At 46.9% G+C, this 14,503-nt stretch overlaps 1 protein-coding gene across 4 annotated transcripts in view; it reads left to right on the top strand.

Moving 5' to 3' along the window:
* LOC120825010 (receptor tyrosine-protein kinase erbB-4) overlaps window positions 1–14,503 on the top strand; it is a 139,004-nt gene that overhangs the window by 62,846 nt on the left and 61,655 nt on the right. For all 4 annotated transcript variants that reach the window (XM_078100196.1, XM_078100195.1, XM_040186274.2 and 1 more), the window contains exon 2: window positions 7,536–7,687. In XM_078100196.1, the coding sequence (XP_077956322.1) occupies window positions 7,536–7,687 (152 nt within the window). The remainder of the gene's footprint in view (window positions 1–7,535; window positions 7,688–14,503) is intronic.

Below are 14,503 nucleotides of genomic sequence, written 5' to 3'. Positions count from 1 at the left end.
TCATTTGCCTTTCACTTGCTCATTACATCCAACCCAAACGCGTCCCCCCCCCCCCCACCCACCCCCCACACACACACACTCCCCCCACCACCCAGTAGTCACACTCTTAGCACATGGGGGATGCTTTTGCACGTCCGGTGGTGACACTGAGATTTATTGCCTCTCTGGCACGTTGTGCGTTGGTGAAACACCACTTCATTGCCTACACACTTATACGGCAACTGCTGTGTTTGGAACAACTCAAATAAGGGAATCGTGCACAAAGACACACACACACACAAATGCTCCGTAATGTGATTTATAAACACAGAGCGAAAGCCATAAACACTTGAATTAGCACAAATAAGCACAAAGACGCTCACGTGCAGTTTTTACACCCGAGGCGTCTCCGGCATCGAAGCGCACAAACCTCATGGCACAAACGTTCTCGAACCTTCCTTCGTAATGATTTCTCCCATATGCTTCATACTAATATTCTGCTCGGAGCCGACTCACTGCAGCCGGCACACACACACACACACACACACACACACACACACACACACACACACACACACACACACACACACACACGCGCGCGATCAGAGCCCTTCTGTGCTACATTAACTACAAACCTCATTTCCCCACAAAGAGAAGCCACTGGCTGAAAATTGGCTAGGACGAGCCATTAAACCCGTGTCTGACACACACACACACACACACACACACACACACACACACACACACACACATCTGTCGTACGAATGACCCCCACCGCAGCCACCCACCTGTGTCAGTGTAGCAGGTGAGAAATGACTGCCCCTTTCGATTGGAGGAGGGCCGGTTCCCCTGTATGTCGTTCAAGTAGGTGTGCATTTGTTCTTTGAGTGCATTTCGGTGTTGGAGGAGGTGGGAGGCAAGGGGACGGATCCCGCCGCCATGTGATCAATGGCCCTGGACCCCCGCCGGCCCCCCACGATCAGCAGCCAAAAACTCTCAGGGACAATTTGAAGTTAAACTCCCCAGGGAATGTGCACAAAAAAAAAAAAGCGGTCAAAATGGACTTGATTTCATTTAAAGATGCGACTGTATTTGTCATCAAGTCGTTAGACAACATTGTCCAATTAGCTTCACGCCGATACAAAGTGTGCTCTCACGCTGTGCGTGATGTTGAAAGAGCAGCACGCAGCATTTTGTGGCACAGAAGTGATTCCAAAAGAGGCGGCGGACGGACCTCGTGTTCGCTAAATGAAGGAGCTCCTCTCAGAGGCGCTTCTTCTCGGGCTGAATGAAGCCCGGGTGCTTCGTTCTCCCGAGTTAACACACGCCTTCCCACCAGGCAGCGCGTTAAGGAATGAATACCTAAAGAGGCTGAATCGCAACTATTTGGAGTTACCGTGTGTGTTTTTTTTCAGTTTACTTTGCGGTCGTTCCTTATTTAATTATTTTTTCACACAGTACGCATTACTTCTTGCTTGTAAAACTGCTCGTCCCTGAAACCAAACCAGTCGTGCTGAATAAACCGAGCGCCAGCTTCTCTTAATGTCATTGTTTCACCTCAGGACGTGAAAGAATCTTACACTGGCCCTTTATGTGTGTTCCAAGAGTTATATATTTAAAGCCCCAATGTATTAAGACAATGGAAGAAGTGCGGGAAATACCATAACCGAGTCTCATTATTACCTTTCTGTTAAATAATTACCGTTATATTAACCAAGGGCAACCTAATAGCCCCTTTAAAAAGCCATTTTGCCTGGAATGAAACTTCATTTCCGAGTTGAAGCTGAAGCTCTGCCTCGTCAGCCCCACCTCGGGACCGCGTGTGAGAATGTGAGCGGCGGAGAGGACGATGGCGGCGGCGATGGCGGTAATAGAGAGTGATGAGCGGATTGAAGGCTGGTAGGCTCGGTAATAACCATCCAGCGCTGATGGGATCCAGGCTGCCGGCTGTTTGAAGTCAGACGTGTGGGAGTCTGTGTGTGTGTGTGTGTGTGTGTGTGTGTGTGTGTGTGTGTGATGAAGGGATGGATAGTGGCCTCTTTTGGACGCAACTGCAGCTCAGAATGGAGGAATTTTCAGTCACGAGATTGTGCCTCTTCACAGGACTTTTGCTCACTGATTCCAATGCATTTCAAACTAAGGCGCCTCGTTTGCAGTCTTTTTACAGTCCAATGGATCACGTGGTATTTGAACAATGGCGCCGAGGTGACTGACGGAGTCACAAGCGCCTCTCCGTCGTTGATCATGAAGGAAGTGCCCTCTAGGACGCCCTGCCAGCGGGGGGAAAGAGGCAGATAAGACAGCGTGTCCCGGGAGACGTAAAGACACCCATCACCCTCCAGTCCACTTCTGACTCCATGTCAGGTCGTTTTGCTCACCTCCCCTTGCCGTTACCACGCCAACCAGTCAGCCATTACGGCTCAAAACCCAAAGGTGACTGCCTTTTTTCCCACTGATCAAAGAGACTCGGCATTCCGACTCCTGGTAGCCGACGGCCTTGAGCCGAATGAAAGGAGGGACACAGAAGACGTCAGACTTTTGGAACGTGCGAAAATGTTTTTGTGTTTCAATAGAGAAAGATCAGAGATCTCTTCTTCGCTTTCCCGAACTTCCTTTCTGCCATTCATGTCGTACACTCTAAAAAATGTCACCGTAAATTAACGGTAACTTACTGGCAGCAAGAACGCCATGAATGTACCGTTATTTTACGGTATAATACCGTGAATGGTTTTTACACTATGTTATCGTAAAATGGATTACAGTAAATTGGTGTAAACTTTACAGTTAATTAACGGTAAAATACTGGCAGCGGATACCGGTAATTTACAGTTTTTTACAGTACACTGCCGTAGAATACAATATGTTACCTTAGAATGGATTACTGTATGTTACCGTAAACTTGAACCAATTTTACTGTGAATTAACTGCAATTTACTGACAGTCGACGGTAGTAACGTACTGTTTTATTTACAGTGCCCTACCGTAATATACGGTATGTTGTCTGTATTGGATTACAGTTCATTACCATATGATTACTGTTTTTGTGTTATGAATACCAGAATGTTAGCGTTTACTTATAACCGTATACTGTGTAATTCCCCACAAATTAAAGAAAGACAACCAAACTCATTTCGGTCATAGTGGTTGGAGTTTATTAGATGCCGTTAAGACAAAAATGTTAGACATTTGTAAACAAGAACAAAACATAAAATATGCTGCATGTATACAATAATAAAAAAATGTATCATAAAATTATTAGGAACAAGGTAAACTAACTGCAACAATCAGCTATGGAACACTTTCAATTGACCGCAGCAAACGGCTGGCGTCCTTAATCCAGTGCCTCTGTAAAACCAAAATAAAATATTTAGAAACACTGTCATTGGTAAAATATTAAAATTACAAAGATGAGGAAGACAACAAGATGTAAGGAAAGAGAATGTTAATCATGCTAGGCAAATAACACTTACCAGGAGCAGTCGGTCATGATTGACACTCAAATGACTTTTAGGCAATGAACACTTTGAATAATACAAATATTTATGATCTTTATATTCCAGCCACTGAAAAGATGGCGAAGGCAGCGCATGGGATAGGGAGTGTGTGCTGTGCAACGCAAGGTGTCCCTGAGCAAGACACCTAACCCTCAATTACTCCACATAAATTGATGTCAAACCATGGGCGTTTTGGATAAAAGTGACAGCATGTATAGTAATGTCCTGTAAGTCAAAGTCATCATCGTATCTCATGAGATACTATCTCATTATGATGACTTACAGGACCTGTTTTTCAGTGGCTGACGTGGGCTTCCATACATTAACCTACAAAAGATGTAGATGGATTGTGATTCACTGCACTTGAATGTGTATTTACACCACTTCATAAAATATATGTAACATGCAGTTGAATTACGGTAGTCTGCCATTATTATAAATTGACAGATTTAACTGTTTATTCTTGACATTGGCCGTTAATTTACAAGCAAGGGATGAAAATGTAACTGTATGTTAGTTATTATGAAATACTGTAAGATACCGTTAGAAATGCACCGTAAATTTACAGCAATTTGTTACAGTGTAGGGTTTCGGAGTCGTCTGAGACGGGAGGAATGGTGGAGAGTTGAGACTGGGTTTGTTAAAAGGGGATAGAAACCCCAATGAGGACGTGAGACGCCGCGAGCGATGACAACAAGCACAGCTCAATGTGTCAGCGGGGTAACCGCCTGCCTCCGTCTCCCGCCTCACCAACACACCAGAAAATGGGTTTTTACAGGCGAGCGGCACCGCGAATGCGGCACATTCCCACACAGCTCCCCCCCACCACCACCCGAAACGCGAGGAGGACTCTCCCTCGTTGCCGCTAAACTCTCTTCCAGGGAGAACGGCGTGAGAACCGGATTAAAGTTGTAATTCAATTTAGGGAGATTAAATTCAGTCACTTTCAGCCAGAAAGGCGACAAACTGCAGCAGCAAAACTGGGTTATGCTACTTAGAAGGTTTTTTAATTTTTTTAATGAAAAGCATATGTGTGTGTGTGCAAGCAAGCACACACACACAAAAGGATCCAGCACACACATACACAGTGCAGACAAACACAGTGTGTATTTGAAGTAGACACAACAACAAAAACACAATTGTCTTCCTTTTTTCTGTTACTTGTCATTTTGTTTAACAACACGTATTATTACATATTATTGTTAATGTTTGGTCAAAGGACACTCCCGAGATTATTATTATTATGTTGTAACGCCCTTTAATGTGACATTTAGATCACAGGTTTTATTTCATTTTTTTTACCCCCATCTTTGAATCTTGAATAATTGAACCAGGCGAAGCGGACATGACGTCTTTTTAGGACACAACGGAGGAGACATTCGGCCTTTTGTCCTGAATGGCAACCAGCTGCTTCACACACACACACACACACAGACCCACACGCACAGCGGTGGTGACATGTGGACATGCCCCTGTGTCACCTGATGCATTAACGGGGAGAAAGACACAAGGCTCATTTCTTCTTCCTCCGCTGAGCCACAGAGAGAGAAGAACGGACGCAGGGCTGAGGCCGAGGAATCGATGTCAGAGGGCAGACGAAAAGGAAACTAAGAGGAGAGAGAGGGAGGAAGAAGAGCAGGTGGATGCAGACACTTTCAGAACGAGCATTTACAGTAGAACCCGTCGACGTGAATGCTAATGCCAACCTCACAAACACCAGATTGTTTCTCTCTATCGGTCTCTATGTCCCGCCGTCGCTCTCTTTCATTTCTATTTGCCTGGCCTCGCTTTACCTTGCCTACTCACCCTGAACGAGCCATTTCCATCTTTTTGTGTGTGTGTGTGTGTGTGTGTGTGTGTGTGTGTGTGTGTGCTCCCGGCTGATATTGGCTTTTGAGAGTTGTTTCCTCCTCCCTTTTCACCTCCCTCCTCTAATCTTTCATCACCACACATGGACGTAAACGCACGCTCACACCAGCGAGGGGGTTTCAATAACAGATTATTACAGACGTCCGCTAACCTTTCATCTCTGCGCGTACACACACACACACACACACAGGCGTTTATCGATCCGACCAATTTTAGATCCTCGCAGACTTCCTTTGAGTTTGTAGCAGCTCTCGTATCATTTCATCTAATAAGTCTTTGGTGTGTGGTCAGCAAATCTCATTTATCACCATAGCTCGGGTCGCCTCTCTGCCGTCGTGTCCCACGCAGCGTGGAACCGCAGCAATATGGAGGATCACAGAGGAGGGGGAGCGCAGTCTTCTTCGCAGAGCCGACGATCCATAAAGCAATATGGGAGTTTATGAGCTCTCAATGTTGTTCAATATAGGGGCAAGTTTTACTATGCAATAGCCCGTTGGTTCTTTCCCTCTTTTTGTTCTCTCTTCCTGAAATGCTGCTTCGGGATGCAGACTTGGACAAAATGTAAAGCAGGTTCGCTCAGAGGACAAAGGCGAGATGCAGATCCACTTGTGTTTGTGAGAGTAAGATTTCAAAATCAAAGATATTCGGTTTGCAATCATTATAAACTATTAAAACTATCAACTATCCACACAAATATTCTGAACCTCAAGCTTCAGAAACAAGACTTTCAATTAGTAATTGGTCATTTAAATAGTGTATCTGACCACAGCGGCTGTAATTCATTCGCAGTAAAAAAAAGAAGACAGAACTAACCATGGACATTTCACTTCAGCTCTCGTGTGTGTGGCGGACTCTCTAATTGCTTCACGCTTGTTGTTGCTTTGTGCACACTGTACTGAGTACAGAGCCCTGAGAGGGAAGTAGTTTGACATTGAGGAAGTAGAATGGATTTAAAGGGAGGCCGAAGGACCACCCGATGAAGGTTTTTAAGGAGCGCAACACCTTCCTCTTTCCCAGGGCCAAAGCGCTGTGAAAGCAGGATGCGATGAATAGACAGGGTACGTTTCTTTAATCTAATACAATAAGCTGCTTTTCTAGTTTTACCATAAACCACAGAGCCGAGGCTGCTCGAATGCTGCACTTCTGGGCAGTTATTACCTGTGCACCCACAAGAGGAAACTCAATATGCAAATGGAATAATGCGCTGCTGGAAATGTTTAAAACCAATAAATCATTAGTGAAATCATGACAAAAAACGGAAAATTCAGATTTAAAAGTGAGACCAGCTCAAAGTCGGGCCCCTGACCAACTTTAATGAGCAGCTTAATTACAGCCAAACACCAATCCGGTGCCTACCGCACAGGAACCTCCAGCCGCGCCCGCGGTGCCAACTGAGCGCAGCAGATGGCGGCCGGGGCTGACTGATGGACTGACGGACTGACTGACTGACGGACTGACTGACTGACTGGGGGAGGGGCTGCCACGCAGAGGGTGCTTGAATGACTGGTGTACGGGACGAAACGACTACGCGGCCCAACGTAAACCCTGGTACTGTCTAATTACCCTCCCACCCCCTCCCTGATGGAGCTCTTCTCTTCTGGAGTCTACCCACTTTAATACCTCTAAAGTCTTGTAATCTCATCGGCGGAGTAAATTCTCTGAGCGAAACCCTCGGTAAAGGTCGACCGATGCAATTTGGAAGTCTTTTGATTAAACGCCGTGCCGCTGGCAGAGCTGGACTGTAGGTCATCGCCTCGGAGAAACGATACCCGCCCCTCTCACCCCACTTGTCCCTCCCCAAAGTCTCCACGTCCGCTGTCAAGGCCCCGACCCGCTGTTTCTCCAGCAATGTTCCCACCGTCCCTCGATCCTCCTTCTTCCCACGACGCACAGTTTTAATCGTAGAACTCGCCTTTGTGTCCCTTCTTCTGTTCTTCCTTCCCTCCGTCTACGTGATCCGTGCGTTCGCACCTCAGTGACTGCAGTCTTTCTTTTTTAATCACTGGTGCGACACAAAGTATACTCTTTTCAAAAATACTCAAACTTTGAATGCATTCCCGGGACATGTGCTGTTGTTTGGGCTCGGCCCGCTGAGGCTGAACTCTCCGAATGAGTCGGCGTGTTTTACCGCGCCCCCTCGTCGCAAGTCAACGCCTCCGAAGTGACTCAGCACTCTCCGCTCTCTTTCCGCAGTTTGCCCCGGCACGGAGAACAAGCTGAGCACTTTGTCCGACCTGGACCAGCAGTACCGCACCCTGAAGAAGCTCTACGAAAACTGTGAAGTCGTCATGGGCAACTTGGAGATCACCAGCATCGATCGCAATCGCAACCTCTCCTTCCTCAAGGTATCTCTCACTATTTCCTACATAGCCGACATGTTTCAGCACCACAGACAGAGATCAAGACTTGGGCCTCATTTTCTACATAGCCGACATGTTTCAGCACCACAGACAGAGATAAAGTCTTGGTCCTTATTTTCTACATAGCAGACATGTTTCAGCACCACAGACAGAGATAAAGTCTTGGTCCTTATTTTCTACATAGCCGACATGTTTCAGCACCACAGACAGAGATAAAGTCTTGGTCCTTATTTTCTACATAGCCGACATGTTTCAGCACCACAGACAGAGATAAAGTCTTGGTCCTTATTTTCTACATAGCCGACATGTTTCAGCACCACAGACAGAGATAAAGTCTTGGTCCTTATTTTCTACATAGCCGACATGTTTCAGCACCACAGACAGAGATAAAGTCTTGGTCCTTATTTTCTACATAGCCGACATGTTTCAGCACCACAGACAGAGATAAAGACTTGGGCTTTATTTTCTACATAGCCGACATGTTTCAGCACCACAGACAGAGATAAAGTCTTGGTCCTTATTTTCTACATAGCCGACATGTTTCAGCACCACAGACAGAGATAAAGTCTTGGTCCTTATTTTCTACATAGCCGACATGTTTCAGCACCACAGACAGAGATAAAGACTTGGGTCTTATTTTCTTCATAGCCGACATGTTTCAGCAACACAGACAGAAATAGAGACTTGGGCCTTATTTTCTACATAGCAGACATGTTTCAGCAACACAGACAGAGATCAAGTCTTGGTCCTTATTTTCTACATAGCCGACATGTTTCAGCACCACAGACAGAGATAAAGACTTGGGTCTTATTTTCTTCATAGCCGACATGTTTCAGCAACACAGACAGAAATAGAGACTTGGGCCTTATTTTCTACATAGCAGACATGTTTCAGCAACACAGACAGAGATCAAGTCTTGGTCCTTATTTTCTACACAGCAGACATGTTTCAGCACCACAGACAGAGATAAAGTCTTGGTCCTTATTTTCTACATAGCCGACATGTTTCAGCACCACAGACAGAGATAAAGACTTGGGCTTTATTTTCTACATAGCCGACATGTTTCAGCACCACAGACAGAGATAAAGTCTTGGTCCTTATTTTCTACATAGCCGACATGTTTCAGCACCACAGACAGAGATAAAGTCTTGGTCCTTATTTTCTACATAGCCGACATGTTTCAGCACCACAGACAGAGATAAAGACTTGGGTCTTATTTTCTTCATAGCCGACATGTTTCAGCAACACAGACAGAAATAGAGACTTGGGCCTTATTTTCTACATAGCAGACATGTTTCAGCAACACAGACAGAGATCAAGTCTTGGTCCTTATTTTCTACACAGCAGACATGTTTCAGCACCACAGACAGAGATAAAGTCTTGGTCCTTATTTTCTACATAGCCGACATGTTTCAGCACCACAGACAGAGATAAAGACTTGGGCTTTATTTTCTACATAGCCGACATGTTTCAGCAACACAGACAGAGATCAAGTCTTGGTCCTTATTTTCTACATAGCCGACATGTTTCAGCACCACAGACAGAGATAAAGACTTGGGTCTTATTTTCTTCATAGCCGACATGTTTCAGCAACACAGACAGAAATAGAGACTTGGGCCTTATTTTCTACATAGCAGACATGTTTCAGCAACACAGACAGAGATCAAGTCTTGGTCCTTATTTTCTACACAGCAGACATGTTTCAGCACCACAGACAGATATAAAGTCTTGGTCCTTATTTTCTACATAGCCGACATGTTTCAGCACCACAGACAGAGATAAAGACTTGGGCTTTATTTTCTACATAGCCGACATGTTTCAGCAACACAGACAGAGATCAAGTCTTGGTCCTTATTTTCTACATAGCAGACATGTTTCAGCAACACAGACAGAGATCAAGTCTTGGTCCTTATTTTCTACATAGCCGACATGTTTCAGCACCACAGACAGAGATGCTAAAGTTACAAAGTCACCAGTGATGAGTTTGGCATCTTATTCAAAGGTCTGCCGGCGTTGATTGAAATCATTCACCAGCACCACAATACACGGAGCTGCTATGTACAAAGTGTCCTTGAGTCAATGCAAGCAAATGAGCAGCACTGTGAATGTAAAGTGCCATTACTCTCCTACATAATGCGCTCTTGGTGTTTGGCTGCTCTGTGTGTGTGTGTGTGTGTGTGTCTGTGTGTGTGTGTGTGTGTGTGTGTGTGTGTGTGTGTCTGTGTGTGCCCGTCATTGGGACAGTGCTAAGAGATTCACTCCCACTGTGATGCTCACACACTGTACCTGCCACTAGGCGCTGCGCTGTCCTTACCCCCTGCTGTTTAATGAAGTGCGGTGGAGTCTAATTACTGGGCCGGCGCTATCAAATGAATATCATAAACAGTCCCATTAGGCCTGGCATCATTAGGGAAACAATTAGGCATCTGGGGGATTGTTAAGTGGGTGTGAGGGGGTCAGGATTCGGGAGTATTGTGGTTGCCATGGAAACTATGTGGCCATCGTGCTATCGGTGCTAGAAAACAGTGAGACCCCACCCTATTCTTTGATGGTATTAGTTCAATTTCAATTCAATTGGAGGGACAAACCAATTTTGAAGATTTGGTATTTGGTAAAGTGTAATAATTACATTCTGAAAGTTAAATTTAGAGACACCTAACTGTCTAATACATTAATGTATAACTTTATGGCCCTACTTTTTATCCACTGTGCTGCTGTATTTCCATATGCGCATCACACACAGTGGTTCATGCAAATGTCAGCACGCACATATATAATCATCATCATCATCATCATCAGATACAGCCGGTAGACTCCTGCATTCGGAGCTGCAGAGATGTTAGCCACCGTCTACACCAAACAGCAGCCCGGGAGGAGTGAAAAGTACATGTGGATGGAGGGAGGGTGGAGAAGGAGGGAGAGGAGGGGCAGAAGAAGAAGAGCTAGAGGCTTGTCGCTTTTATGGCAGGCAAAAACAGCTGCTGTGCTAAAATTAAAACGTTTAGCTACCGCGCTGCGGGGCTGTTTGTTTGTGCCTGCATATATTTATGTGCGTAAGGAGGGAGCAGAGGAGGGCGAGACACAGGCCACAGATGGAGGAGGGCGGGAGGGGCACCCCAGAGGGCCGGTGAGATGCTGACATTTAGATGGATGAGATGGCTCCTCGGCCTCCTCGGGTCCGGCTTTCTTCTTTCTGCCGGGTGCAGGGGGGCCCGGAGGTGTGACGCGGGAAGTTTTATGGCCCGGCCCGTACGTCACATCTTTTTCAAGTTCAGAGTTAGTTTTTAAAACAAGAAGAACTTTTGTTTGAGGGATTAAATGTTTCGTGAAGGCTGCGCCGTTCACTTATTACAGCAAAGCTCTTCATCCGTGACCTTCGCCGGCTTCAGTGTGCGATCTTTACTTCTCCTCCCGCGTCCTTGCTCCAACCTGCTGGGATCAGCGCGTTAGTCGGAGATTTCCGCTTCCCCTCGTGTCATTATTCAGCCCTCGTCGGATCGCTCCTCTGTCTCTCCGAGCGTGACGCTGTGCCGCTCATTTGCCGCGAGGCGGTAACTTGGACGCCATCCTGTCACGCGCCTTTCACCGCTTCCGTCCTTTGGGGAAGCGGCATTCTTCCACTCGCCCGCTGTTCCTGCACTCTATTTATACAGACACGGCTTTTCCAAGTGCTGTATGGAAGCGCTTGATTTCAACCCCTCCACCTCAGGGAGGATTTGGGCACATTAGTGTTGGGGCCTCGCTGAATGGGAGCAAAGTCCCTGCAGCAGTGTCCTGTGGGAAGTGAAGCAGAGGCCGTCGTGGGCAGAAAATTAAGCCCCGTGGTTTGATCATCTCCCCGAGGTGGACCAGCACTGACGTGCACACTAAACACTCCCCACGGACTGACTCCTGGCAGCCAAGTGTTCATGTACTTCTTTGTCACGTTTCTGCATGATTCAGATTTTTAGATCATACCCCCCCCACTCCATCACTGTGTTGGGCTTAGTGACAAAGAGAGTCCAATGAGGAGGTCAAGTGCTCCGCTCCCGCCCTCCGTTCCAGCTCTCCAGAAATGCCGCGCAGCGCTCTGCTCCACGCGGCCCCCTTCACAAATAATGACACCGTGAGCCCGAGCGGCGTTTGGAGAGGGTCGCGCCAGCCCGGGGCGAATCGTGCGCTTTCCATTAGCCTCTGAACCAGCTGAGGAGCTCGTGAAAAGGTTGGGACTGTCGCCTGGAACGGGAGGCAGTTAGTGCCTCGCGGGCGCCCGACAGCGTCTGCATAATTACAGCTCTTAACCGGGGGGGGGGAATTAGCAGCCTGCCGGATCCGAGGCACAACGCTGATGTATCTCATAGTTAATCGCCGGGTAACGGAGGCGTCCAAGTCCGACAGACTAAATACATAACATTTCCCTTTGGTTGCTTTTTTTTCTTTGCTTGATGATTTAGCAAGAAACCTGTTTGCAGATGATTCACACAGCGTTCTCATGTAGACGTATGCATGTACACACACACACACACACTTTTAATGCTGCAGGATGCGGTTGTCCTGCTTACTCCCGTCCGCATGCGCGCGTCGGTGTGTGGGTCTTTCTTTCATTTCGTCGGCCTGATCAGAGCCGACACGGCGCAAAGCAGAGGTCTCCGAGGTGAAATTAAAGTCTCACCGCCTCGACCGTGCGAGGAGTAGGGGCAAGGTGGGGCGGGGAGTGATTACCGTTAAATTAAAAGGCACGACAATAAAAGCCCGCCACGGCCTAACCCTCGCATTTCATCAAAGTGATCCCGCAGCGCGTCTTTTGCTTATCAAATTGTAAAATATTGTCCATGACACCGGCGTAACGGGGGCGTAATTAATGCACTAAATCAATTCGGAATCACTCTGCGCAGAGTGGCCCTGCCGGGACGCCGTCATTATCACAAATTATAGCGGCAGAGGCGCGAGGAGCGCTCACGTCGTCTTCCCCCCCCCAACACCCACCCCAGGTTATTGTGAAAACGGGTTTTAATTAGTGCGAGCTGTTTTGAAACCGAGATATGTTCAGAGGCCTCAATGCAACACACGTGATCAAAGATCACTGTGACCTCACATGTTGATGCATAACGCCCATCAGTCCATGATGGTCCATCAGGGGGATAAAAATGATGAGGTGATGATATTTTGCACAAAGAGTGTCTAATTCCAGTTTAAGGTTTAATCCCAGTTGTACTTTCCTCCTTTTTGTATCTGAGGATGACGAATGCTGGGAGACAAAAAGAATTGTATTGCTTAAAAGGTTTTTTACTCCCACACAACTGAAAGCCATTCAGAGCACAGTTGCGGAAGTTCAAAGGTCATCACGGAGCCAGATCAAAATGTTTTATTGTAATGTTTGCTTGAGATGTTAATGTGCTAAACTCATATTGCAGTAACCTCCGCTGCACGGTTGTTTATCTTTGTTTTATGTGCAAAAGAAGCATCAATACAATGTAGGTTTATAATGATGTCATTCCTAATTGTTATTTGCACGGACACATTTACATTTTTCCATATCCATTATTGATCCAGCACATGCCTGACGAGCTTTCAACAGTTGAACGTCTGAGTTTAAAGCGACGTCCATGCGAACCTTGTTTGATAGTCTCGCTTTGGCAAACAGTTTGTTGTTCCTGAGTGAATGATTCAGCAGGAGAACACAGAAAGCTGGAGGAAAACGGCTTCAGGGAGTTGTTTTCCTCCCCTGCGGCAGACAGAAGCATCTGGATCTCTGTTACGCACTTGGAGGACGATTTTAAATCTCCCTCAAGTACAACATCATCAATACCACATGAGGCAACGACGTACGGGCTCCAAAGAGGTGTAGTGTCGGTGTGAGGCTCCATCCAGCACAATTCTAAGTTGCTTGCATTTCACTTAAATATGAAGTGCTGCGAGATCGTTTCATTTTTACAGGTTATGTTTGCGTCTCGGCCTCACGTCTTCAAGCAAGTTGATTATTGAAACGCTCTTTTAAAAAGGACTCACCAATAAGTCTTCATGGCTCCTCACGGGAAATTGTTAAAATGAGCGTCAACGTCGAAGCTGCTGCAACATCAGAATGCCGCTTGCCCGTTATTATAACGATTATAATGTGACAGACTGGATCCTAAATGTCATGACATTGATGTTCGTGGCCCCGCCGTGCTTATGTAAGCCGCCTCCTGCGAGCACCACCACCAGCAGCTGGGCGGCAGCAGCCTCTGATGGATGGAGGCATACATCCGGCTCCAAATGCCACTCCTGAATGGCATCGAGTGCGCGGGGGAGTGGTGGGGAAGGGGGGGGTCACATGTGTGCGTGGGACGCATTTTTCTCCCAAACCCAGGTGGCGCTTGAAGGCGCACCGCAGCGCTGAAGACCCGGCTTCTCATCAGTGGTATTATACCTTAATCCCAGTCTGCCGCCGCCGTCCTCCCCGGCTCCATTAGTGTTCCTTCTTCGCCGTGGAATGCGACTTTTCTTTTCTGAAAGTTCCTCCCGGCGCCGTCTTAAGAGACACTTGTGGTGCGCATCGCATCTGTGACACCGGTCCTGCCGGTTTACAGCGCGCAGCCTTCCCCTCTTGGCGGCCCTTTCATGTGTTGAAGAAAAAAAAAAAGGTGCATGGCAGCGGGCAGATTGATTCATGGTTGTGTGTGTGTGTGTGTGTAAATTGTTTCTCCAGACGCCTTTTTAAATATCTGCCTCTCGCAGCTGGCTTCAGGAAGAGGCAGCTCCCGCTCCAGTTTACTGAGTGGTGGGAGCAGATTGCGTTCCCCAGCGACATTTGAATAGTGCAAGTCTGTCAGTGTGTGTGTG

This window comes from Gasterosteus aculeatus, chromosome 1 (assembly GCF_964276395.1).
Source record: "Gasterosteus aculeatus chromosome 1, fGasAcu3.hap1.1, whole genome shotgun sequence".
Lineage (NCBI taxonomy): Eukaryota > Metazoa > Chordata > Actinopteri > Perciformes > Gasterosteidae > Gasterosteus > Gasterosteus aculeatus.
The sequence above is the reverse complement of the archived record's forward strand: the minus strand, read 5'-3'. Positions and strand labels throughout refer to the sequence as shown.